The sequence below is a fragment of the Notechis scutatus genome, chromosome 3 (genome assembly GCF_049901735.1).
Source record: "Notechis scutatus isolate UNSWTSFEM ecotype Mainland chromosome 3, rNotScu1.2, whole genome shotgun sequence".
NCBI lineage: Eukaryota > Metazoa > Chordata > Lepidosauria > Squamata > Elapidae > Notechis > Notechis scutatus.
Window position 1 is genome coordinate 2631842 of NC_142011.1, and position 27210 is coordinate 2659051.

At 51.5% G+C, this 27210-nt stretch overlaps 1 protein-coding gene across 1 annotated transcript in view; it reads left to right on the forward strand.

The window, feature by feature from the left end:
• Positions 1-25869, forward strand: part of NOL4L (nucleolar protein 4 like) — a 142688-nt gene extending 116819 nt beyond the window's left edge. Inside the window, 7 exon segments of the mRNA XM_087962334.1 lie at positions 10378-10649; positions 14967-15152; positions 17344-17535; positions 18804-18926; positions 21619-21823; positions 25092-25157; positions 25160-25869. Of these exon segments, the coding sequence (XP_087818460.1) occupies positions 10378-10649; positions 14967-15152; positions 17344-17535; positions 18804-18926; positions 21619-21823; positions 25092-25157; positions 25160-25293 (1178 nt within the window). The 3' untranslated portion in view covers positions 25294-25869.
• Positions 25870-27210: the final 1341 nt, after the last annotated feature.

Sequence of the window (27210 nt, forward strand, 5' to 3'; positions counted from 1 at the left end):
AGAAGGGAGTAGGACAGTCAGTTCTGGCTGTTTCTGGTTCCTTTTTTATTTTATTTTATTTTTTTATTTTGGGGTGGGTGTGGTTGGGACTTGAACCCTCCTTTGTCCCCAGAGACCCCTGCAGAATGGCAGCTGGAGGCTGCAGAGGAGATGCCGGGCGGGGAAGAAAAAGGTCTCTGTGCTTCGAGGATAAAAAGGGGCGATTGTTTGCCAAAGAGCCTGACCGACCTCCACCCGGCCGGGCCTGAAAGGAGGAAGGCACTGGGGGGATTCCTGGGGTGTTGGGTTTTTTTTCCCCCACTGGGGATCCAGTCCTGGATGAATTCGCCCCTTTGGCTCAGGGTGCAAGGACGCCGGTTTAAGGGCCATAGGGGTATAAAATGAACTGGTAAACAATGCCTGGAATTAGCCGGGATGCTAGAATGGAATGAATGGAATGGAATGGAATAGAATAAGAATAGAATAGAATAAGAATAAGAATAAAAATAGAATAGAATAGAATAGAATAGAATAGAATAGAATAGAATAGAATAGAATAGAATATTGGAATAGAATAGAATAGAATAGAATAGAATAGAATAGAATAGAATAGAATAGAATAGAATAGAATAGAATAGAATAGAATAGAATAGAATAGAATATAGAAATAAGAATAAAATAGAAAAGAATGGAATAGAAAAGAATATAGAATAGAATAGAATAGAATAGAATTGAATAGAATAGAAAACAATAGAATAGAATAGTAGAATAGAATAGAATATGGAATAGAATAGAATATAGAATAGAAAAGAATAGAATAGAAAAGAATAGAAAATAGAATAGAATATGGAATGGAATGGAATAGAATAGAATAGAAATTAGAATAGAATAGAATAGAATAGAATAGAATAGAATAGAATAGAATAGAATAGAATAGAATAGAATGTGGAGTGGAGTGGAGTGGAGTAGTGTAGAGTAGAGTAGAGAACTGGAATAGAAGAGCAGAGATGGAAGGGGACTTGGAGGTCTTCTAGTCCAACCCCCTACTTAGGCAGGTAACCCTATACCACTTCAGACAAATGGTTATCCAATCTCTTCTTAAAAACTTCCAGTGTTGTTTCTAATTTCTAATCCTGGTGCACTTTAAGACGGGTAAACTTCAACTCCTAGAATTCTTAAAGCGGCCAGGGTTGAGAAAGATTGTTCTAACCTGTCCAGAGTTTTGATTGCTGGGTTCACACAACACTTTGGACTAGAATGAGCCGGGGTTGTTGGTCTTCAGGGCACTTTAGGCAAACCAGGTGCGTTTGTGCGAATGAAGCCTGGCTGGGGAATTCTGGGAGTTAAAAGCGGCATCGGTCGAAAAACATTGTTCTAACCTTTCCAGAGCTTCGCTAGTCGACTTCCCACAACACCCTAGACTAGAATGTGGTTGCGTTGTCGGCGTTTGAGGCAAAGTAGGTGTGATTGTTGTGCTAATTATGTCATCCTCTTGACGGTCAGCTGAGCCCGGCCTTTGCCTTAGCCTAGTTGTGTGGCTAGGGGTGTGTGTGTGTTGTGGGCGTGGAAGCAGGCTGAGGCAACAACCTAGCTGGGTTGTTTTGAGTGGGAGGGCAGCTCAGGGTTGGGATTCTACCGGTTCGGACCGGTTCTATAGATCCGGTTGTTACGATTCTGCCCAGTTCAGAGAACCAGCAAATCATGTAGTAAAAATATTTGCATCCCATCCCTGGGGCAACTTCATGTTCCTTCACATCTTCTTGACCCACAAACCTGTTGTGGTGGCATGAGAAACGGGTGATAAACTGGCAATGGACTCCCAGTTTGGGGTGTGTGTGTGGGTGGGGTTAAGGCATTGGGGTTTTCCCCCCCACCCTCCACATTCCCAATGGGATGGAAGACACTCTTTGACTTAACGACCACAACTGAGCCCCCCCCAATTCCCGTCACTGAGCGAGACAGCAAAAACTCCGCCCCATTTTTACAACTTCTCACACCCGGTTTGTTAAGTGGATTGCTGCTTGTTGTGAAACTAGTCACCTGGTCATTAAGTGAATCCGTCCTCCCCATGGGGGCAGAAGGTCGCAAAGGATGGTTGGTGGGGGTGTCAGGTGACCCCAGGACACTGCCACCGTCATAAATACGAGTCAGTTGGGACGCGTCTGATCACATGATCGTGGGGAGGCTGCAACAGATTCCTCCCCCAATTCTCCATCCCTCTTGCAACTTTTGGATCTCCTGTTGGCGTCCCATCCAAGCACCAAGCAAGTTTTCACCCGGCCTAGCTTTTCCAGAGTAGCCCAGGTCAATGGGGTGCTGCCACCTAGTGCTGGTTCCCATAATAGGCAGGCCTTTAGGATGGCATGAACTACAGCTGCCCTGCTTGGAGATGTCATTCAACTTTAACCCTGGGATATTCTGTCCCACATAGCTACAACCCCCGGGCATGGCTGGCTGGCTGGCTGGCTGGCTGGGGAGTTCTGGGACTTGGTCCACCCCGTCTTCTCCGGCGTTCTCCCCAACGGCAAAGTTCAAAGGCCACCGTTCAGTTGGTGGGCTGCAGCTGGTTCGGACCGGTTCTAACGAACTGGTTGTTCTGACCATCAGCTGGCCCTGCCTATCCGCCCCCATCCTGTCCCGTATATTCCCATTTTTCTGAGGTCAGCTGATTCACGCGGCCCTGGCGGATTTCCACGCCTCAAGCTGTTCTACGTTACCGGGGCTGCCCTAAGAAGGTAAGCGGTTGGGGTTTCAGATAACAGATAATCAGAGCTGGAAGGGACCTTGGAGGTCATCTAGTCCAACCCCCCCCGCCCAAGCAGGAGACCCTGCACCATTTCTGACAGATGGCAGTCCGGCCTCTTCTTCAAAGCCTCCAGGGATGAAGCTCCCACATTTAAAGGCAACTTCTGTTCCATCGCTTGATGGTTTTCCCTGTCAGAAAGTTTATCCTTATTTCCAGATTGAATCTCTCTCCTTCTTCAGTTTCCATCCATTGTTCCTTGTCTGGCCTTCAAAAGTGCTTTGGAGAATAGCTTGACCCCTTTCTCCTCTCTGTGGCAGCCCCTCAAATATTGGAAGGCTGCTCTCCTGTCTCCCCTGGTCCTTCTCTTCACTAGACTAGCCAAGCCCAGTTCCTGCAACCGTTTTTCGTTTGTTTTAGCCTCCAGTCCCCTCATCATCCTGGTTGCTCTTCTCTGCCCTCTTTCTAGAGTCTCAGCATCTTTTTATAGTGTGATGACCAAAACTGGATGCAGGATTCTAGGTGTGGCCTTAACTAAGGCTTTATAGAGTGGTATTAGTACCTCCCTCGATCTCAATTGTATCCCTCTGTTAATGCAACTGAGGATTGCATTGGCTTTTTTGGCTGCCGCTGCACAGGGCTGGCTCCTATTTAGCTGGTTGTCCAGCTGAATTCCAGGTTGAGTCTCTCCTTGTTCAGTTTCCATCCATTGTTCCTTGTCTGGCCTTCAAAGGTGCTTTAGAAAATAGCTTGACCCCCTTCCTCCTCTCTGGGGCAGCCCCTCAAATATTGGAAGGCTGCTATCTTGTCTCCCCTGGTCCTTCTCTTCCCTAGACTAGCCAGGCCCAGTTCCTGCAACCGTTCTTCATAGTTTTAGCTTCCAGTCCCCTCATCATCCTGGTTGCTCTTCTCTGCACGCTTTCTAGAGTCTCAGCACCTTCTTTTTATAGTGTGGTGACCAAAACTGGATGCAGGACTCTAGGTGTGGCCTTACTAAGGCTTTACAGAGTGGTATTATTAGTACCTCCCTGGATCTCGATTGTCTCCCTCTGTTAATGCAACTGAGGATGGCATTGGCTCTTTTTGGCTGTTGTTGCGCGCGCTCACAGAACCGGTTGGCCCACCACCATTCCCTCCCTCTCTGAAATCCAAAGTCCGTCTTTCGCTTCCATGGCTTGTTCAGAGAAAACTGTGGATGAGCTGTGATTCTGATCTTGGCTTACGTAGATCCAGGTCAAACAAACATCCAAACCCAGGTTGGTTGGTGGAATTCAAGGCGGAGCCCTCATGCCCGCTGCCTTGCAGCGGGCATGGCTTTGCAAGCAGCCCGGCGCATGGAGAGCGGCACTCCGTGTGTGTGTGTGTGTGTGTGTGTGGCTTTGGCAGCTGCCATCCGCCCCCCCCCCCAAAAAAAGGCAGCTTGGACTTTGTTTGCACCTGCCGTCGTTCCAACCCTTAACGTATAATTTATACACACCCACAGACACACCTTGACAACCGTCGCAGCACCCGCAGCTGACACGTGATCAAAATCCAGACGTTTGGCAGCCGACTCACATTTATGACACTTGCAGCCTCCCGGGGGGCAAGGGTACGTGATCCCCTTTTGTGACTTTCTGACAAGGAAAAGTCAATGATTTGTAAAAACGATCCCTTTGAAATACCGTTTCCCAGAGAATACGACCTACCTTGAAAGTAAGTCCTACCTGGCTTGACTTTTTTTTTGCACATGCACCCAATATAAGCCCTACACCCCAATATAAGCCCTAATTAAGATCCCACCCACTCCAGAGTGGACGGGTAAAAATTAACCTAGGGCGGGCATGGTGGTGTGTGGAGCTGCCCTACTACTTACCTTTGGACAGGTGTAGCCAGGCCTCGCACCCCCCCAACACCTGCCTGGCCGGCCCATTTCTTCTGCAGCCGGCAAGGCTGGCCAGGCTTCCCTGAGGGCCTCTGGAGCTGATGGCAAAGCTCTGGATCGATCCTGAGGTCTCTTATCGGCTGCAGAGGCCTTCAGGAAAGCCTTGCCGGCTGCAGAAGAAGTTCCTAGAGGCCTCGGAGAGCGAAAAGGAGGCCGGGGATGACGCACGCAAGTGAGGTTAGTCAGTGGATGACATCCCTCCCCCCCCCACAAAATAAGACCTGGTGCCTTTTTTGGTGACAATATATATATATATATAAGTCGGTCTTATTTTCAGGGAAACACGGGTCAAAATTAGGAATTGCAAGATGAGATGAAGCTGGGATCCATCTCACGTTGCCATTCATGCAATTCATCATGTAGACAGGAAGGAGGAAGAGGAAGGAAGAGGGACTGTGGGGTCCTGGGTGCTCTCTGAGCTTGGCTGTTTTCTTGCAGACCTTTCATGACCCAACTAGGGAACATCATCAGTGCTAGAAGGGAGGGGAGAGGAGGAGAAGGAAGGAAGGAAGGGAGGAAAGAAGGAAGGAAGGAAGGAAGGAAGGAAGGAAGGAAGGAAGGAAGGAAAGAAAAAGAAAGAAAGAAAGAAAGAAAGAAAGAAAGAAAGAAAGAAAGAAAGAAAGAAAGAAAGAAAGAAAGAAAGAAAGAAAGAAAGAAAGAAGAAAGACTGTGGGGTCCTTGGTACTCTCTGAGCTTGGCTGTTTTCTTGCAGACCTTTCATGACCCAACTAGGGAACACCATCAGTGCTAGAAGGGAGGGGAGAGGAGGAGAAGGAAGGAAGGAAGGAAGGAAGGAAGGAAGGAAGGAAAGAAAGAAAGAAAGAAAGAAAGAAAGAAAGAAAGAAAGAAAGAAAGAAAGAAAGAAAGAAAGAAAGAAAGAAAGAAAGAAGAAAGACTGTGGGGTCCTTGGTACTCTCTGAGCTTGGCTGTTTTCTTGCAGACCTTTCATGACCCAACTAGGGAACACCATCAGTGCTAGAAGGGAGGGGAGAGGAGGAAGGAAGGAAGGAAGGAAGGAAGGAAGGAAGGAAAGAAGGAAGGAAGGAAGGAAGGAAGGAAGGAAGGAAGGAAGGAAGGAAGGAAGGAAGGAAGGAAGGGAAGAAAGAAAGAAAGAAAGAAAGAAAGAAAGAAAGAAAGAAAGAAAGAAAGAAAGAAAGAAAGACTGTGGGGTCCTTGGTACTCTCTGAGCTTGGCTGTTTTCTTGCAGACCTTTCATGACCCAACTAGGGAACATCATCAGTGCTAGAAGGGAGGGGAGAGGAGGAGAAGGAAGGAAGGAAGGAAGGAAGGAAGGAAGGAAAGAAAGAAAGAAAGAAAGAAAGAAAGAAAGAAAGAAAGAAAGAAAGAAAGAAAGAAAGAAAGAAAGAAAGAAAGACTGGGGTCCTGGGTGCTCTCTGAGCTTGGTGGTTTTCTTGCAGACATTTCATGACCCAACTGGGCAACGTCATCAGTGCTAGAAGGGAGGGGAGAGGAGGAGAAGGAAGGAAAGAAGGAAAGAAAGAAAGGAAGGAAGGAAGGAAGGAAGGAAGGAAGGAAGGAAGGAAGGAAGGAAGGAAGGAAGGAAGGACTGTGGAATCCTTGGTGCTTTTCTGAGCTTGGTAGTTTGCTTGCAGACATTTCATGACCCAACTGGGCAACGTCATCAGCACTAGAAGGGAGTGGGGTTTGTAGAGAAGAGGAGGAGGACCGTGAGGGGCTTGTGGCGCTCTTAGCTTGGTGGTTTTCTCGTAGATATTTCACGAGCCAACTAGGGAACATCATCAGTGCTGGAAGGGAGTGGATTGGAGGAAGGAGGACTGAGGGGCTTTTGGCGCTCGCCGAGCTCAGTTGCTTTCTGGCAGGCCTGTCTTTACCCAAACTGGATGGCATCTACGGAGCTATGGAGAGCCACATTCCGGCTGTGGACAGCCAGTGGCATCCGGGCATCCATGCCAGGCCTCTGCCCTCCCCTCCCCTCCCCTCCCCTTCCGGGGGCTTTTGCAAGGCTTCCAATTTCCACAGGAACCTAGCGAGCCTCGAGGCCTGCTCCCACAGCAGCCAACCCCCCACCCCACTGTCAGTCCTCCCCGCCTAGAGGGAGGGCAGTCACGGGGCGCGCATGCAGGAGGAGGAGGAGGAGGAGGGGCTTGGTTGCTGTGGCAATGCCCGGGCTGTCGGCACATCAGCTCTCGGCTCGAGTGCCTGGAGGAATTAATCCTCCAGAGAGAGAGAGAGAGAGAGAGAGGGGGGGAGAGAGGAGAGAGAGAGAGAGGAGGAGGAGGAGAGAGAGAGATGGAGAGAAAGGAGGAGAGAGAGGATAGAGAGAGAGAAGGAGGAGGAGAGAGAGGGGGAGAGAGAGGAAGAGACAGAAAGGAGAGGGAGAGAGGAGGAGAGAGAAGAGAGAGGAGAGGGGGGAGAGAGAGGAAGAGGAGGAGAGGAGAGAGGAGAGAGAGAGGAGAGAGAGGGAGGAAGAGAGAGAGAGGAGAGAGAGGGGGAAGAGAAAGAGGAGAGAGAGGAAGAGAGAGAAAGGAGAGGGAGAGAGGAAAGAGAGGAGGAGAGAGAGAGAGGGGAGAGAGAGAGTGGAAAGGGAGAGAGAGGGAGGAGGAGGAGAGAGAAGAGAGAGAGGAGAGGAAGAGAGAAAGAGGAAGAGTCAGAAAGGAGAGAGAGGAAAGAGAGAGAGGAGAGCGAGAGAAGGAGGAGGAGAGAGATGGAGAGAAAAGGAAAGAGGGAGAGGAAGAGAAAGAGGAGAGAGAGAGAGGAAGAGACAGAAAGAGGGAGAGAGGAAAGAGAGAGAGGAGAGAGAGGAGAGGAAGAGTAAGAGAGGAAGAGACAGAAAGGAGAGAGAGGAAAGAGAGAGAGGAGGATGAGAGAGAAAGAGAGAGAGGAGGAGAGAGAGGGGGCAGATAAAGATGGGGGTGCTTTCGGGAGGGGCCGAGCAGGAGGGGAGGGAGTCCCTCTCCACCCCCAAAGCAGCAAGAATCCCTGACCTTCTTGGCACAGGCTGGCACATGATGGGGAAATGGTGGTTGGTTTGTTTGTTTTCGTCTATCTGGGGAGGGCAGGAGGGCCCCCCTCCCGGCCGACTGGTTTCTGCTCTGCAGCCCATTTTCTCCTCCTTTGACACCTTCCTGCCCCCCCCTCCCCAAAGCCCCCCACCCCCACCCCGTCTCAGGCTTTCTCTCATCTGGGTCAGTGATTAACCGAGATTAAAGAGATCTGGCGGACCAATGGATAGATCCTCTGGGCAAAGCTGTGGGGGGATGGAGGCGCTTCCCTCTGCCCCCCCCCCCGAGACAGTGCTGGGACCTGGAGTAGGTGGCACAGGTTGGACTACAGTGCCCATCTGCCGTCCAGAGGGGCCAGAAGGCAGGCTGAGGGGAGCCTGGGGTTTGCACCTGTCTTTTCCTTCCTACCTGCCCAAGGAAACCCGGCTGAGGACCAGGGAGGGCCAGAGACCGTCTTTTCTGTCCCGCAGGGAGGGGCTTGAGCCCAATTGCCCTCCCCTGGGGGGAAATGGAGCGTGGGGGGAGAAAGAGGAAGCGTGGGGAGGGGTTTCATTTCTTTTGGCTCCTTTGTCTGCCATCCGGCTTTTGGTCTGGGCAGAAAGCAGCCGGGTGGGCGCCCTGGGCACAGGAGGGGAGGGCCACAAAGTGGGGAGAGGGACCTCCCCCGCAGAAGTGGGGAGGGTCTGCAGAGAGGGGGGAGGAAATGTGTGGGGGGGCTGGAAGGCCACAGAGGTCAACTGTGAAGGTTCAGCTGGAGAAGAGGGTGGGTGGGAAAGGGCAGCCAGGAGAGAGGGAGATGGGTAGGAGGAGGGAGATCACACACACACACACACACACACACACACACACACGGAGTGGGGAGGCCGTGCCAGCCCCCCCTCCCCCCTTTCCATGTGCCCTTGGCAGTGGAGTGGATTCCAGGCCTGGAAAGAGGGTTGTTTCCATTGGGGGAGAGCGTGGGTGGGTGGGTGGGTGGGGGTCGGCTGTTGCTTGGCACGTGGGAAGCGGGGAAGCATCGGAGCATCGGTGACAGTGAGGAGGGTGGGAGGAAGGGAAAGGAGGAGGGGAGGGAAAGAGGGAGGGAGGGAGGAGAGGAGGAAGAAGGAAAGATGGAGGGAGGGAAAGAAGGAAGGGGAAGAGGACAGGAGGAAGGGAAGGGAGGAAGGAAGGATGGAAGGGAAAGGGGAGAGAGGAAGGAAGGAAGACGGGGGAGAAAGGAGGGGAAGAAGGATGGATGGAAAGAAGGAATGGGAAGAGGGAAGAAGGATAAGAAGGAAGGAAGACATGAGAGAAAAAAAGGAAGGGAAAGATGGATGGATGGAAAAAGGAAGGGGAAGAGGAGAGGAGGAGGAAGGAAGGAAGGGAAGATGATGGGTGGATGAAAAGAAGGAAGAAGAGGAAGGAAGGAAGAAAAGATGATAGAAAAAAGGAAGGGGAAGAGGAGAAGAGGGAAGGAAGATGATGGATGGATGAAAAGACGGAAGGGGAAAAGGAAGGAAGGAAGACAGAAAAAGGAAGGGAAAGATGGATGGATGGAAGGAAGGAGAAGAGGAGAGGAGGGAAGGATGGGAAGATGATAGATGGAAAAAAGGAAGGGAGGAGGGAGGGGAGGGAGGAAGAAAAAGGCAGGAGGAAGGAAGGAAGACTAAAAAAGGAGGGAAGGAAAGATGAATGGATGGAGAGAAAGAAGGAGAAGAGGAAGGAAGGAAGGAAAGGTGATGGAAAGAAGGAAGGGGGAGGAGGGAAGGAAGGAAGACAATAAAAAAGGAGGGAAGGAAAGATGGATGGATGGATGGAGAGACGGAAGGAGAAGAGGACAAGGAAGGAAGGAAGACATGAAAGAAAAAAGGAATGAGGGAAATGGATGGATGAAAAGAAGGAAGGGGAAGAGGAAGGAAGGAAGGAAAGATGATGGAAAGAAGGAAGGGGGAGGAGGGGAGGAAGGAAGGAAGGAAGGAAGATGAGAGAAAAAAGGAAGGAGAGAAGGAAAGATGGATGGAGGGAAAGAAGGAAGGGGAAGAGGACAGGAGGAAGGGAAGGAAGGACGGAAGGAAAGGATGTTACAGCCAATGTTATAATGGCCCTGGAAAAAGTGACCTATGACTATTTTTCACACTTATGACCATGCGCAGCATCCTCGTGGGCAGGTGATCAAAATTCGGATGCTTGGCAACTAGCCCGTATTTATGACAGTTACACACACGTGTGTGTGTGTGTGTGTGTGTGTGCGTCACGCAATCCCCCTTTACAACCTTCTATTGAGCGAAGTCAACCGGGAGGCCAGATTCACTTAATAACCATATGACTAACTGAACCACCGTTGCAGGAAAGGTAGTAGAATAAAGCAAAACTCCCTCCACAACTCGATTAGCTTTTGGGCCTCAGTGGCGGTTGTGAGTCCAGGGCTATCTATGTAGTTGAAGCTTCCAGATACTCTTCAAGGGCAGCCCCATATGCAGCACATTACAGTAGTCCAGACTGGAGGTGGCCAGGATGTGGGGGAGGGTGTGAGAGTCACGGCGATGCTGGCCCGGGGACTATTCAGTGAGTAAGTTTTTTTTCTTCTCTCTCTCTCTCTCCCTCCCTCCCTCCCTCTCTCTCCCTCTCTCTCTCTCCCCTCCCTCTCTCCTCTCTCCTCTTTCTCTCCCTCTCTCCTCTCTCTCCTCTCTCCCCCCTCTCTCTCTCCTCCCTCTCTCTCTCTCTCTCTCTCCCTCCCCCTCCCTCCCTCTCTCTCTCTCTCGTTGCAGACGATTCCTCCTCGGAGAGCTGCAGTGGGAACGGCTCCTCCACCTTGAACCCGTCCACTTCCAGCAGCACTCAGGGTGATGCCACCTACACTGAGGTGAACGGCAATGGGGCGGGCGCCCCCATGGATTTCAGTGCCTCGTCGGAGGACCAGCCCATCAACCTCTGCGACAAGTTGGCCCCCACTCACATCGCCAACGCCTACCAGTCGGACAGCTGCAGCGCCGACGGCTTGCGCAGCCGGACGAAATATGGAGCCAAAAGCACAACGGAGGTGCGCTCGGGTGTGGGGCACGTGGCCAAGGTGCCACGGCCACCTAGCAGACGGCTGTGAGTTCCCATGACCTGTTGTGGCCTGTTGGCTGCCGGCCCCTCCAGCAGCCGAATCGGAGGAGGAGGAGGAGGTGTGGGAGTCTGGACCAGCATCAGGGCGACCTGGGAGCTCCAAGGGGGAAGAGGAAATGGATCTGGCAGAGAGAGAGAGGAGGAGGAGAGAGAGAGGAGAGAGAGAGAGAAAGAGAGAGAGAGGAGAGAGAGGAAAGAAGAGAGGGAGGGTGAGAGAGAGGAGAGAGAGAGAGAGGGAGGAGAGAGAGGAAAGAGAAAGAGGAGAGAGAGAGAGGGGTGAGAGAGAGAAAAGAGAGAGGAGGAGAGAGAGGAAAGAGAGAGGGGGAGAGGAGAGAGGGAGGGGAGAGAGAGGAGGGAGAGGAGAGAGAGGGAGGGTGAGAGAGGAGAGAGGAAAGAGAGAGGGAGAGGAGAGAGAGGGAGGGGAGAGAGAGGGAGAGAGAGAAAGAGAAGAGAGAGAGAGGAGAGAGAGGAAGAGAGAGAGGGGAGAGAGAGAGAGGGTGAGAGAGAGAAAGAGAGGGAGAGAGAGAGGAAAGAGAGGGGGAGAGAGAGGAGGGAGAGAGAGAGAGAGAGGGAGAGGAGAGGAGAGAGGAGAGGAGAGAGGGAAAGAGAGAGGGAGGAGAGGGGAAGAGAGAGAGGAAGAGAGAGAGGAAAGAGAGGGAGAGAGAGAGGAGAGAGGAGAGAGAGAGAAAGGAGAGGAGGGAGAGGAGAGAGAGAGAGAGAGAGGAAAGAGAGAAAAGAGGAGAGAGGGAGGTGAGAGAGAGAAAGAGAGAGAGAGAGGAAAGAGAGGGAGGAGAGGAGGGAGAGGGAGAGAGAAGAGAGGAAGAGGGAGAGAGAGGAGAGAGGAAAGAGAGAGGAGAGGAGAGAGAGAGAAAGAGAGAGAGGAAGAGGGAGAGAGAGAAAAGAGAGAGAGAGGAAGAGAGAGAGAGAGGAGCCTGGGCCGTCCGTCAGCCCTCAGATGGAGAGTCAACAGCCCCAAGTTTGGAGGTGGCTGATGAGGAAGAGGAGGATCAGCCGGGTCCAGTGCCTGACGAACAGAGGCACAGAAGGCAGAGGAGAGGAGAGCAGGGGAAATCTATGGGCCGGACCTTGGGACGGAAAAGCCACCACTGTTAGCGAAGCCCCACCCTCGCGCTGGGGATAAAAGGCAGGGGGCGGAGACCAATCGATACGGCAGACAAACTATTCCTCTTCCGTCCTGACGGACTTGTTAGCCTGCGGTGAGAGAGAAAACGTTTTGCCGGGGCTGCCGGCGCTCCTAATGGAAGGAATCTGATCCGGCTGTTTGGGAGCCGGGTCAGAACATGACCTCTTGGTCTTTGTGGAACCTCCTGACCTGGAGAGTGGGGTTCCAGGAGATCCCCAGCCTGTGTGGGAGCCATCTTCAGCCAACGGTTGTGGTTGACCAAGCTTCCAACTCAACAGGTGTCTGGGGATGGCAGGAACAGGGAGATCGTGGCGCTGGTGTTCACTGTCTTCTGACACCCCCCAGGAAGACCCCCAAAAGAGGGGAGACATGTCAGGGGTTGGCTCCTGGCCCACGACGGTGCAGCCCTCCGTCAGTGGAAATGGAGCCCAGGGGCCGCCTTTGCCACCCCCGCTCCCCTCTGAGCTCCGTTTTCGCTTGCCAGAGGTCTAGCAATGCAAACTGAAAACAAAAATGGAGAAACGTTTCCCCTTTTGCGTCTGAGCACCCTAAGAAGGGGCAGGAAAGGAGGAAGGGAAAGAGGGAAGACGGAAGAAAAAGAAGGGAAATGGGGAAGAGAGCGAGGAAGGGAAAAGGAGGAAAGAGGGGAAGAAAGAAGGAAAAGGGGAAGGAAAAAAGGGAAGGAAGGAAAGAAGGAAAGGAAAGAAGGAAGAAGGAAAGGAAAAGAAAGGAAGGAAGGAAAGAAGGAAGGAGGAAGGAAAGGAAAAGAAGGAAGGAAAGAAGGAAACAAAAAGGAAGGGAGGAAGGAAGGAAAGGAAAGAAGGAAGGAAGGACAGAAGGAAACAAAAAGGAAGGGAGGAAGGAAAGGAAAGAAGGAAGGAAGGAAAGGAAAGAAGGAAGGAGGAAGGAAAGGAAAAGAAGGAAGGAAGGAAGGAAACAAAAGGAAGGGAGGAAGGAAAGGAAAGGAAAGAAGGAAGGAAGGAAAGAAGGAAACAAAAAAGAAGGGAGGAAGGAAAGGAAAGAAGGAAGGAAGGAAGGAAAGGAAGAAGGAAGGAGGAAGGAAAGGAAAGAAGGAAGGAAAGAAAGAAGGAAGGAAAGAAGGAAGAAGAAGGAAAGAAGGAAACAAAAAGGAAGGGAGGAAGGAAAGGAAAGAAGGAAGGAAGGAAAGGAAAGAAGGAAAGGAAAGAAGAAAGGAAAGTCAGAAAGGAAAGAAGGAAGGAAGATTATAATGAGAGTGAGGGAGGGTCTGTGGGAAGTCCTACCTTAGCACTTGGCCGCCACAGGTGCCCCCCCCCAACACAAGTGATGTGCTGGCCACGCCCACCCTGGCCCCGCCCAGCCCACCCACGCCCATCTTGGCCCCCAAAGTCAACCCTGGTGCAGCCCTCAATGAAACGGAGTTTGACATCCCTGTTTGTAGGAGGTCCCAGGACGGCCTTGTCCAGCTCGGGGACCTCCGGGTGGGGTTGAGTCTTATCCCGTGAAAAGACAGAGAAGCCACACCTAGCAGTCCAGTGTCACCTTGTAGTTGATTTGGGGTGGAATTCCCACCCCACCGAGCCCACCGAACATGCGTTTCCCCCACGCAATTTGTCCTCATCCCCTGAGGTCACATTGCTTTGGAACTGATGCTTTGGCTACAGAAGTGACAGAGAAGCTGTGCATTGCTACAGGCATCCCCTGTAGTCAGTTTGGGGTGACTTTTAAGACTTGCGGACTTCAATTCCCAGAATTCCCCAGCTGCCTGAGTAATTTTTTCCCCCAGCCCCCTGAGGAATTCTGGGAGTTGAAGGCCACAAGTCTTAAAAATTGCCGAGTTTGGAGACACATCCTGCACTGCAACACAGTTGGCTGGATTGGAGCCGTGTTGGTGAACCTTGGCCCCTTTAAGATACTCCCAGAATTCCCCAGAAGTCCAGGTATCTTAAAGGGGCCAAGGTTCACCAACACGGCTCCAATCCAGCCAACTGTGTTGCAGTGCAGGATGTGTCTCCAAACTCGGCAATTTTTAAGACTTGTGGCCTTCAACTCCCAGAATTCCTCAGGGGGCTGGGGAAAAGAGGCCAAGGTTCACCTTAAAAGGGGCCAAGGTTCACCAAAACTGGTTTAGACAAAACATAGGGCTGCAAGTTGCTGTCCTTGGTTCCTTCTGATAGGAATCAGAAGGCCTTTGGGGGATAACGAGTGAGGTGGGGCTACAATGAGGCCATCTAGCTGTCTTCGAGGAGAGCAGAGAGGGGGGTGAGGGGGACCCTTCCCAAGCTGACTCTGGCTAAATAACTGCAATGCCCCTACAGCTGTTGTGCAAGGGCTAGGACCGTGATGGCAAAACCTATGGCCCGCGTGCCACCAGTGGCACGCAGAGCCATTTGTGTGGGCACGTGAGCCCCAGCCAAACTTACCTGCCCTGCGCAAGCGTGCGCCTCCCAGCTGATTTTGGGCCTGTTTGAGGCTGTTTTTGCCCTCCCGGAGGCTCGAAGGAAGCCTTTGTAACCTTTGGAGGCCGAACAACGGGCCTTCTGGAAATACCAGGAGTGCCAAAATGGGCCCGTTTTTTTGGCCTCCAAAGGCTGCACAGGCTTCCCTCAAGTCTCCAGGAGGACAAAAACGGCCTCCCCTGGGCTCCGGACGCCCTCTGGAGGCTGAAAAGGGGCACTTCCGGTATTTCCGGAAGTCCCATTTTTCGGCCTCCCGAGGCTGCAGAGGCTTCCCTCGAGCCTCCGGGAAAGCGAAAAAGGCCTGAAACAGGCCGAAAATCAGCTGGGAGCCGCACGCATGCGCAGTGCAGGTAAGGGCGGGGGAGTTGCGTGCGCGCATGCACAGGGGGCAGAGTGGGGTGTTGCGTGCGCATACGCAGGGGGGCAAGAGGCATTGTGGGTGCCGGTGCGCGCTTTCGGCACACCTCAACAAAAAGGTTCGCCATCCCTGGGCTGGGAGGTGTCTGCCCATCTATGACGTTGACCAAAGGTCAATATCTCCTCTAAAGACTCATAGGTGGATCTGCGGAGGGTGACCTTGAGGGAAAGCTGAAAGTCCCGGCAGGATTGATGGGGGATAAGCAGAAGGGTCCATGGTGGGTCTGACTTCTTCCTCTCTCGGCAGTCCCCTCCCTACAGTTCTGGCAGCTATGACTCGGTCAAGACGGAGGTCAGCGGCTGTCCCGAAGACCTGACCGTGGGCAGAGCTCCCACTGCCGACGATGATGACGACGACCACGACGACCACGAGGACAATGACAAGATGAACGACTCGGAGGGCATGGATCCCGAGCGGCTAAAGGCTTTCAATGTACGGACCAAGGTGTCCCCCGATCACATGTGTCCCACGTCATCCCATGGCGATGACGTCTGAGTAGCTTCTCGGTTGCATGCTCGCCTACAGACAGAATCTTGCCAGGCTGTCTGTCTGTCTGTCTGTCTATCTATCTATCTATCTTTTATATCTTCCATCTGTCTATCCTCTCATCTATATCATCTATCATCTATCTATATCTTTAACCTGTTGTCTGTCTACCTTTAATCTGTTATCTCTCTGTTATCTATCTTTAATATCTATCTTCCATCTATCTATCTAATCATCTATTTATCTACCTTCTATCTGTCTGTCTATGTCTATCATCTATCTCATCATCATGTCTCTCACTCTCTCTCTCACCCCCCCATCTATCTATCTGTCTATCTATCTATCTATCTATCTATCTATCTATCTATCTATCTATCTATCTATCCATCCATCCATCCATCCATCTATCCATCTATCTATCTATATCATCTATCATCTATATCTTTAATCTGTTGTCTGGATAGCTTTAGTCTGTTATCTATCTAATCTATTATCTATCTTTAATATCTATAATATGTTTATCTTTAATCTGTTATCTATCTGTGATCTATCTTTAATAATCTATCTATCATCTATTTATCTACCTTCTATCTGTCTGTCTATGTCTATCATCTATCATGTATCTCATCATCATCATCATATGTCTCTCTCTCACACACACACACCCCACACATCCATCCATTTATCATCTATATCTATCTATCATCACCTATCCTATATCTGGTGGCTCAGTGGTTAGAATGCAGTATTGCAGGCAAACTCTGCCCACAGCCAAGAGCTCGATCCTGACCAGGTCAAGGTTGACTCAGCCTTCTGAGATCCTTCCGAGGTGGGTAAAATGAGGACCCAAAATTGTTGGGGACAAGAGACCAACTCTGTAAACCGCTTAGAGAGGGATGTAAAGAGAGTGTGAAGCGGCATATAAGTTTAAGAGCTATTTTGCAACCTTCCTAGCCAGCTTCCTACCATACAAGCAAAGTCAATATGGAAAGCCAGGTTCATTTAACAACCATATGATTCACTTAATGACTGCGGCGATGACTGTGGCAAAAAAAAAAAGGCTGTAAAAATGGGGCGCTACTCACTCGAGCCCTGCCTCGCTGAACAACAGAAATATTGAGGTCATTTGTGGTCAAAAGCCAGGGGCCACCCATGGTCTCTCACTGTTCTGACCTAGGTTTCCTCAGGAAGCATAAAACACAATCTTAGTCCCGGCAAAACCTCTTTTTATTTCCACGGCTGTGAATTGCGTTCATTCCCAGCCTGTAAGGCTTCACAAATGGTCTTTCAGGGGAATGTTTATAAACACCCACCTTATCGCACTTGGGATGCGGCCAGAGAATTAGTTGCCAAGTGCAGGGCAACTTGCCAAACTTGACACAGAGTCAAACAGCTTTTCAAAGCTTGAATCGACCAGACAAAATAATTGCTTCCTGTAAAAGCTCACGTCCCATTCGCTTCTCTTTTGTGTCCTATGGGAGGGGCCAATCATCTCTGAGGTGTGGGCCTTACTCCCGAGTCGAATCCTGCTTTCTCAATTGTTCTTGTCTTCTGGTAGCCCTGTGCATGCGCAGGCTGGGAACCGGTTCCAGACACCCCTCCACACCTCACTGCTGTCTGAGTCTAAAGGCAGCTGATGACTGGGAGAGTTGCCAGGCCGATATCCTCCAAACGCCACTCTGTAGCAGACAATAATTAAGAAGAATGCAGGAACGGACCTTCACCCAAATGAACTAATTGTCTCCTGCAAACCCCACTCCCCCTTTCGCTCCTCTTTATTCCCTCTGGGAGGGGCCATTTACCATCCACCTGAGCCTTTACTCCCCAGTCAACCCTTGTTCCTTAGCTGTTCCCTTCATCTGGCAGCTCTGTGCATGAGCACACTGGGAACAGGCTCCAGCTGTTCTTCTGCCCCACTGATGTCCGACTCCGAAGGCAACTGTCGGACAGCCCTGGCCCCATCTCTGCCTCCGATGCAGAGCCCTCGTCCGAGCCTTCCCCAGACTCCAGGACTGGCCCAGGTTCCTCCCAAACCACCTCGCTACCGTCCGACTCTGCTGCCGGCTCGGTCAGCCGCCGGCGGGCCACAACTCTCTCACGCAGGCCTACCGATCGGTCTCCCATTTTCTCTCCGCAGATGTTTGTGCGTCTCTTCGTGGACGAGAACCTGGACCGGATGGTGCCCATCTCCAAGCAGCCCAAAGAGAAGATCCAGGCTATCATCGAATCCTGCAGCCGGCAATTCCCGGAGTTCCAGGAACGAGCTCGCAAACGCATCCGCACTTACCTCAAATCTTGCCGTCGCATGAAGAAGAACGGCATGGAAATGGTGAGAGAGGGCCCCCCTCACTGTTTTTCTCCCTGCCTCTTTCCCCTCTCTTTCTCCTTCAAAACCTCAGCAGGGTCGTCTTCGGGCCACCTCTGGGTGGTCTTTTCCAGAGAAAGTTCAGACCCTCCAGTGGCCCGAAGACCAGCTGTTGAGGCAGTGAAACATCTGGAGCAGCGGGGGCCAATTCTGGCCACTTTACCACCCGTGGACTTCAATTCCCAGAATTCCTGAGGCAGCCATGCTGGCTATGGTCTCTTTATGACTTGTGGACTTCAACTCCCAGAATTCCTGAGGCAGCCATGCTGGCTATGGCTTCTTTATGACTTGTGGACTTCAACTCCCAGAATTCCTGAGGCAGCCATGCTGGCTATGGCCTCTTTATGACTTGTGGACTTCAACTCCCAGAATTCCTGAGGCAGCCATGCTGGCTATGGCCACTTTATGACTTGTGGACTTCAACTCCCAGAATTCCTGAGGCAGCCATACTGGGAATTCTGGGAATTGATGTCCACAAGTTATAAAGGGGCCATAGACAGCATGGCTGCCTCAGGAATTCTGGGAATTGAAGTCTACGGGTGTTAAAGTGGCCAGAGTTGCCCATGGCAGACCTAGAGCAGTGGCTGAGATTTGGTGGTGGCATTAACTTGATTCTGTTGGATTTGGGGAAGGGGCTTGAAATCCATTTTGGTGCCTGCCATATCTTTCCACTGTGGGCCCTGGGGTCTAATGGGGTTTTGAGGGGGGAGGGGAAGAGGATGAGAAGGAGAGCAGAGGGGACAGGGGACAAGGAGGAGAACTGTGGTAACTCTGAGCTTGGTTGTTTTCTTGTAGACATTTCATTACCCAAGTAGGGAACATCATCAGTGCTAGAGGGAGTAGTATTTATGGAGAGGAAGATGAGGAGGAGGAGGAGGAGGAGGAGGAGGAGGAGGAGGAGGAGGAGGAGGAGGAGGAGGATTATGCAGTCCTTGGTGCAATCTGAGCTTGGCTGTTTTCTTGCAGACATTTCATGACCCAGCTAGGTAACATCATCAGTGCTAGAAGGGAGCGGGAGGTTAGGGAGGTTGAAAAGAGGAGGAGGACTTGCTCCAGGTATCTTAAAATTTCCAAAATTGAAGAGCACTGCTTGAGATCTTCCATTTTTCTTCCCCCTTTTCTGCTTTCTTGGTCTTGATCGATGGCGTTACTTTTTTTTTCACCCGTAAAGCCATACATTGAGCCGCATTCAGTTGTCCCAGTTTTCCTGAAAATGTTCTTTTTCTTTTCAGACTAGGCCGACCCCTCCTCACCTGACCTCAGCCATGGCCGAGAACATCCTGGCAGCTGCTTGTGAAAGTGAGACACGGAAAGCAGCCAAGCGGATGCGGCTCGAGATCTATCAGACGTCACAGGTACGAGACCCAGCATTGGACTATTTACTGGCCTTGAGTATCCCAATAGGTTACCACTTTACCGCTTGCAAGAAGGCACCGTGTCCCACCATTGATTCTGTACACTGGTTTCGGAATCGGGTTATTTGCTGGCCTTGAGTATCCAGTTACCTCTTTACCACTTGCAGCAAGGGCCTGGTCCTACCCTTGATTAGGTTCACTGGTTTCGGAATCGGGTTATTTGCTGGCCTTGAGTATCCGGTTACCTCTTTACCACTTGCAGCAAGGGGCCTTGGTCCTACCCTTGATTAGGTTCACTGGTTTCGGAATCGGGTTATTTGCTGGCCTTGAGTATCCGGTTACCTCTTTACCGCTTGCAGCAAGGGGCCTTGGTCCTACCCTTGATTAGGTTCACTGGTTTCGAATCGGGTTATTTGCTGGCCTTGAGTATCCGGTTACCTCTTTACCGCTTGCAGCAAGGGGCCTTGGTCCTACCCTTGATTAGGTTCACTGGTTTCGGAATCGGGTTATTTGCTGGCCTTGAGTATCCGGTTACCTCTTTACCGCTTGCAGCAAGGGGCCTTGGTCCTACCCTTGATTAGGTTCACTGGTTTCGAATCGGGTTATTTGCTGGCCTTGAGTATCCGGTTACCTCTTTACCGCTTGCAGCAAGGGGCCTTGGTCCTACCCTTGATTAGGTTCACTGGTTTCAGAATCGGGTTATTTGCTGGCCTTGAGTATCCGGTTACCTCTTTACCGCTTGCAGCAAGGGGCCTTGGTCCTACCCTTGATTAGGTTCACTGGTTTCGAATCGGGTTATTTGCTGGCCTTGAGTATCCGGTTACCTCTTTACCACTTGCAGCAAGGGGCCTTGGTCCTACCCTTGATTAGGTTCACTGGTTTCGAATCGGGTTATTTGCTGGCCTTGAGTATCCGGTTACCTCTTTACCGCTTGCAGCAAGGGGCCTTGGTCCTACCCTTGATTAGGTTCACTGGTTTCGAATCGGGTTATTTGCTGGCCTTGAGTATCCGGTTACCTCTTTACCGCTTGCAGCAAGGGGCCTTGGTCCTACCCTTGATTAGGTTCACTGGTTTCGAATCGGGTTATTTGCTGGCCTTGAGTATCCGGTTACCTCTTTACCGCTTGCAGCAAGGGGCCTTGGTCCTACCCTTGATTAGGTTCACTGGTTTCAGAATCGGGTTATTTGCTGGCCTTGAGTATCCGGTTACCTCTTTACCACTTGCAGCAAGGGGCCTTGGTCCTACCCTTGATTAGGTTCACTGGTTTCGAATCGGGTTATTTGCTGGCCTTGAGTATCCGGTTACCTCTTTACCACTTGCAGCAAGGGGCCTTGGTCCTACCCTTGATTAGGTTCACTGGTTTCAGAATCGGGTTATTTGCTGGCCTTGAGTATCCGGTTACCTCTTTACCACTTGCAGCAAGGGGCCTTGGTCCTACCCTTGATTAGGTTCACTGGTTTCGGAATCGGGTTATTTGCTGGCCTTGAGTATTGGGACAGGTTATCCCTTTGCTGCTTGCAAAAAGACACTGGGTCCCATTCTTGATTCTATGTGCTGTTTGTTTCAAACACTTAACATAATCAGAGTTTATATTCACCCGACTTCGCTCCTAAAACTGACTCTAGTATAATAGCATCTTCAACGTACAGCCGCTTCTTTAGCGGCCGTTCTCCATGGCACTAAAAATAGTGACTTATGATCGCACAACATTCCCGGGGTCACATGATGAAAATTCAGGCGCTCAGCAACAGGTAGTCCTCGAGTTACCACAGTTCATTTAGTGACTGTCGAAGTTACAACAGCACTGAAAAAAGGTGATTTAGGATTGGTTTTCACACGACCGTTGCCACATCCCCATGGTCACATGATCAAAATTCAGATGTTTGGCAACTGACTCACATTTATGATTGCAGTGTCGGGGGGGGTGTCACATGATCCCCTTTTGCGACAAACGAAGTCAACGGGGAAGTCAGATTTACTTAACAACTGTGTGACTAACTTAACCACTGCAGTGATTCCCTTAACAACTGGGGCAAAAAAGGTCATAAAATGGAGCAAGGCTCACTTAACTGTCTCGCTTAGCGACACAAACTTTGGGCTCAGTTGTGATCATAAGTGGAGGGCTACCTGTATTTATGACGTTTCCAGCCTCCTGGGGTGGTGCAATCGCTATCTTCCATATACTGTCAGACCTGCCCCGGCTAGGTTCTCTAGGAAAGAGAGACCCTCGACTCCCATTTGGTTGAAGTAATAGGTTCTCTTACGAAGGGTTACTGGTTGCTCTAAAAGCAGGCTAGGACTAAAGTCCCCATGCAAAATATTGCAAATGTTTCCCCTTCATCACAGCCCTTCCCTCCTCCCCTTAACAAGTTCGGCGTAGACCAATGGTGTGCCACATCCGTGTTTTGGGGAATACTCAGAGGTTTGGTGCAATTCGCATTCCTTTCCCAAAGCTTCATGGCCTTGAAGACTGAAACTTGGCTGGTTTCTCACACCTCTGCTGTCCATCACCCGCTGCCATCCCTCCTCCCTACTCCATGTATGCTTACTGCCCATTTCCTCTCCTCCCCCCTCCATCAGTTAACGACAGGATGCCAGCAAGGCGCCAAGCTGAAGATGGCAGCTCCGACACACACGCTGCACCCTTAACGCTTCTCTTTGCCAACCTGCCCCCTTGTTTCTCTCCCGGCAGGACGAACCAGTCACCCTCGAGAAGCAGCAGTCCCGGGACTCCTCCACCTCCGTCACGCATTCGTCCTACTCGCTGCCAGCCTCCTCCTTCTCCCAAGACCCCGTCTACATCAACGGGAGCCTGAACTACAGCTACCGCAGCTATGGGACGCTGGGAAACACTTTGCAGCCAACTCCTTCCCTCCAGACAGGAAATCACAGTAACGGTAAGTCAGAGTAGAACTGGAAGGAAACCTTGGAGGTCTTCTAGTCCAACCCCTTGCTCCTCAAGGGAGGAGACCCTGTGCCATTTCAGACAAGTAGGCTGTCCAGTCTCTTCCGTGATGAAGCAACCATAACTTCTAGTGGCAAACAGTTCCACTGGTTAATTGTCCTCCCTGTTAGGAAATTCCTCCTTAATTCCAGGTTGCTTCTGTCCTTGATTAGCTTCTCTCTGTTGCTTCTTCTCCTGCCTTCAGGAGCTTTGGAGAATAAGGTCACCCCTTCTTCTTCGGGGCAGCCCCTCAAATATTGGAAGACTGTGCTATTGTATCACCCTTAGGCCTTCTTTTCTCTAGATTGGTCAAATCCTGCAGCCGTTCTTTGTATGTTTTAGTCCCTAGGCCGCTGATGGCGAAACTCTGTGTTGTGGTGTGCCGAAAGCGTGTGCGTGCCGGCACCCACAATGCAATGCGCCCTGCCCCCCCCCCCCCACGCAGGTACGCACAGCACCCCACCCCTCCCATTTACCTGCACTGCACATGCGCACACCTCTCAGCTGAGTTTTAGCTCGTTTGAGGCCGTTTTCGCCCTCCTGGAGCCTCGGGAGGCTGAAAAACGGGCCCGTTTTGCCACTTCCGGTATTTCCAGAAGGCCCATTTTTCAGCCTCCCAAGGCCGCAGAGGCTTCCCTTGAGCCTCCAGGAGGTTGAAAACAGCCTCAAATGGGCCGAAAATCAGCTGCACATGCGTAGTGCAGGTAACTTGGGCTGGGGCTCGCGTGCCCGCACAAATGGTTCTGCGTGCCACCTGTGGGCACACGTGCCATAGGTTCGTCATCACGGCCCTAAGCCTTACCCTGGTTGCTTTTCTTCAGCCGGATCCTTCAGGACCATTGGATGCAACCCATCTGGTGGTGGAGATCTTGGAATTTAGGCTAAAAAGAAAAGGGTTCTCCCCTTATTTGCAGCCTTGCCTGGTTTTGCCATGTTTCTAGTCCTTCCGCTCTCTAACTGGGTTGCTCACCTCTTCAGTGGATAGCAATAGCAATAGCACCAGTGGTGTATGGCATCCTACCGGTTTGGACCGGTTCGACCGAACCGGTAGTGGGGAAAAAAGCCCGAGAAGATAAAAGGCTGAAAAAGCGCAATGGGAGAGGTGGGAAGGTCACTTCTAGCTTTTCGTTTCTTCAACCTCCCAGCTGATTGGCTTGTTAGGGGCTCACGCGTTAGGGGTGTGTGTGTGTGTGTGTGTGTGCAAGCATGCGCGCACACTCAATCACCTACCGAACCAGTAGCGGCTAAGGTAGGAGGATCCCACTACTGGGAATAGCACTTGGTAGTTTTCTTGTGGACGTTTTCATTACCCAACCAGGTAACATCAGTGCTAGAAGGGAGTGAGGTTTGCACCTTCTAGCGCTGAGGGTGTTACCTGGCTGGGTAATGAAACGTCCGCAAGAAAACTTCACAGTGTTTTAGTGCCCTCTCTAAATGGTTTAGAGTCCGCCTCTTGACCCCAACAATCCGGCTCCTCATTTTACCCACCTCGGAAAGACGGAAGGATGAGTCAACCTTTAGAAGGGGGGGAGGAAGGAAGGAGGGAGGAAGGAAAGAAGGAGGAAGGAAAGAAGGAGGGAGGAAAGAAAGAAGGAGGGAGGGAGGTAGGAAGGAAGGAGGGAGGAAGTGCCACCAGGACTCAGCGGAAGGAAAAAGAAAGGACAAGAAAAAGGAAGGGAGGGGGAGTAAGGAAGGAAAAAGAAAGAAAAGTCCCAAAAAGTCCCAAAAAGTGCTTTTTTTTCAGGAGGCAATTGGACTTCCTGTTTTTTTTCTTCTTTTGAAAATGTTTCGCTTCTCCTCCAAGAAGCTTCTTCAGCTCTGACAGGATGGAGGGGAAGGGAAGGATTTATGCTCCTTGCAGACAGAGCTGGTCATTTGCATCCTTTTTAGAGGGTCATTGAGGCTGCTTGGAGCTTTATTTTCAAGAGGCAACTGGACTTTTATTTTTTTTCTTTTGAAGACGTTTCGCTTCTCACCCAAGAAGCTTTTTCAGATGAGAAGCAAAATGTCTTGAAAGGAAAAACCAGAAAGTCCAGTTGCCCCCTGAAAAAAAAGCACCTTTGGGACAACTGTGAGCTGATCCTGGATGACGGAGAATCTCTACATGTCAGAGCGCTTGTGCCAGCTGGCGCTCCATTCAAAATTCAAGAAAGAAATACTTATACTCCCCACTCCTTATTTTACACAACACTAGAATGTAACACCTCCAGCTCGCTTCCCAGACTTTACCCCCTCCTCCCCCCGTTACTTATGGCAGCCAAAAGATGCAAAGCAATAATAGAAGATCTTGAAGGCTGACATTTTGGCAGCATGATTACCTTTATGAGATAACCCAGGAGCAACACACAGCAAACAGAGACTTAGACATTAACCGTGGTTTAATATACAACCGGTATATACAGACAATATACTCGTGGTAGCAAAATACCTTTACAAGCAGGCTTTCTTCTTCCTAAGACACGAAGAGCTTCTACACTGAATACAAGGAAAGAGAACCATGCCCTTGAATGGCTACCTTTTATATACACACCTCTTAAGGGAACTTTACACTCCGGCCTTAAAGGGAAATACCCATACTCTGCTGAATCACTTTTGTTAACATCAGCCAGGCTTACATCAGCTTCACAGCATCGTGCAGCTACTCACCGCTGGTCAGTTTCTAAATCTTAATACCTTAACACTACAAACTTTAAAAAAAAAGGAAGGGAGGGAAGGAAGGAAGGAAGGAGGAAGAAGAGAGAGAGGTGATAGTGATGATGGAGAAGAAGGCAGGAAGGAAGGAATAGCACTTATATGCCGCTTCGCAGGTCTTTACAGCCCTCCCTAAGCGGTTTACAGAGTCAGCCTCTGGCCCCCAACAATCTGGGTCCTCATTTTACCCACCTTGGATGGAGGGAAGGAGAGAAGGAGGGAGGGAGGGAGGGAGGGAAGGAAGGAAGGAAGGAAAGAGAGGAGGAAGGAAGGAAGGAAGGAGAGAAGGAGGAGGGAGGAGGAGAGAAAGGGAGGGAGGGAGGAAGGAAGGAGCCCTCCCTAAGCGGTTTACAGAGTCAGCCTCTGGCCCCCAACAATCTGGCTCTACCTGACACCTCTGTTTTTCTTCCTCCTCCTCCTCCTCCTCCTCCTCCTCCTCCTCCTCCTCCTCCTCCTCCTCCTCCTCCTCCTCCTCCTCCTCCTCCTCCTCCTCCTCCTCCTCCTCCTCCTCCTCCTCCTCCTCTTTGCAGGCCCCACTGACCTCAGCATGAAAAGCGGAACGTCCAGCACCACCCCGCCAGCCAACAGCACGAACCGGGGGTGCCGGCCGCCCAGCTCAGCCCGACCGAGATCAGCGCCGTCCGGCAGCTGATCGCCGGCTACCGGGAGTCGGCGGCCTTCCTCCTCCGCTCGGCAGACGAACTGGAAAACCTCATTTTACAGCAGAACTGACTGCCGCCACCCTGGGGCTCCTGTGCCGGAAGAGACTTTTTGTCCACCAGACTTTCGTGATAAATCTGCTCAGGACTGGCCGATCTTCTGCCTCTCTCACCGCCCGCCCACCCCCGGCACAGGTTGGAGACCCCCCACCCCACCTGACCCCCCCACACACCCCCCCACCCCGAGAGATCCTTCTTCGACCTGGAGCCCACGGGGGCGCCCTCCCGGGAGCCCTTCTGCCTTTGAAAGCCCACCATGCCGGCGCCCTCTGCCAACTCCGGAGCCAACCTTGCAGCCTGGAAAGATGGGGACCACAGTGGGTTTGGGGGCACCGGGGGAGGGGGGATGAAGAGCAGGAGGGGGAATCAGGCTGGCAGAGCACTTCTGGCAGAGTCAGGAGCCCGGCAAATGGTAGGGCCCTCTTCCCTCCCCGCTCTCTTTTTTTTTCCCTCTCCTCCCCATCTCTTTTCTCCGTCTTCGGAATTGCATTATTTATTGAGAAATGCACCGCCAGCGCCCCTCGTTCGTTCTCCCCTCCCTCCCTCCCTCCCTCCCCATAATTTATTTTTTTTTTCTAAAAAAACAAAAGCAAAAAAAAACAACAAAAAAAACCACACCAAGCATTCTTGAGTTTGTACAGAATTGCCATTTTTTATTTTGTCTCTGTGTGTGTGTGTGTCTCTCTCTGTCTCCGTGAGGGAAGGAAGGTTTTATCCTGCACCGTCTCTACTGGCCGTCCCGACGAAAGGACCAGCCAGGCTTGAAAGCCAGCGGGAAAAGCTGTCTCTGTTTTCAAAGGTGTTTTTTTTTGGGGGGGGGGTGTTTCCTCCCCCCCCCCTTTGGGCTACTCGATCCTCATTTTTGCCGGGCGGGGGGGGGGAGCACCACGCCGGGTGCCCCAAAGCCCATCTTCTTGGGAGGAATTGCAAGGACTCGTTGGAGAGGCAAAGCTCCGTAGCAGCAGCAGCAGCTCCCGGCCTTCCTCCTCCTCCTCCTCCTCCTCCTCCTCCTCCACACTCTACCTCACTCCTGGGTGCTTCTTGCTGGCCCTGGCTCTCTTCGAGGAGCCCGAAGTGGCCCCTGGCTGCAAGGCATGCGAGAGAGAAAGCCCCCCCAGAACGGAAAGCGTGTGGACAGCCGTGTTCGGGCGCCAATTGGGAGCCACGCTGGCCAGTTTGCAAAAGCAGAGGCATCCAACGGCCCCGCCAGAGCCTTGGTTATTTTGGGGGGCGAGGAGGGTTGTGTGTGCAACGGGTTCAAGCCTCCCCACTTTTTTTTTTCTCTTCCTCCTCCTCCTCCTCCTCCTCCTCCTCTAACCTTCCCCCCCTTGCAAATGCAAATGCACTTGCTGTTTTGCTCAGTGCAATATTGACCGTGCTGCTATATATATATATATCGGGACGGAGGTGATTTTTAAAGTAAAGAAATAAATAAAAAAAGCAGCAACCCACCAGAAGAGACCCCCCCGGGCCCGGTCTCCTCCTCGCCCTGCCCTACACCCCCTGCCCTCCCCCACTCTGTCCCAAAGGAAGCGCCACCCCTGCGAGGTTGGGCCGAGGGCACGAAGGCTGGGTTCTTGGCTTAACGGGCAAGGTCCGCAGTCGGTTCTTCCCATCTAGGGAGTATCTTTTTCAATGTAGGTTTCTCGTAAGCCAGCTCGGCCGCCTTAGGCCCGGCGGACTTCGATTCCCAGAATTCTGGCCGTCGAAGTCCACTGGGCTTAAGACGGCCCAGGTTGAGACTCCAAAGCCCATCTCCCTTCTTCCCTCTCTCTGGTGCTCCAGAATCGGGCTGGGATTTGAACCTGAGACCACCTGCCCCCCCCCACTCCAAGGCTTTGCTAAGGGATGTTTACCAGGGGAAGGACAGGGTGCAATCCAATCCCTTCCCCCTTGATGGGACCCTCCTCCTCCGACCTCCCCCTCTCCC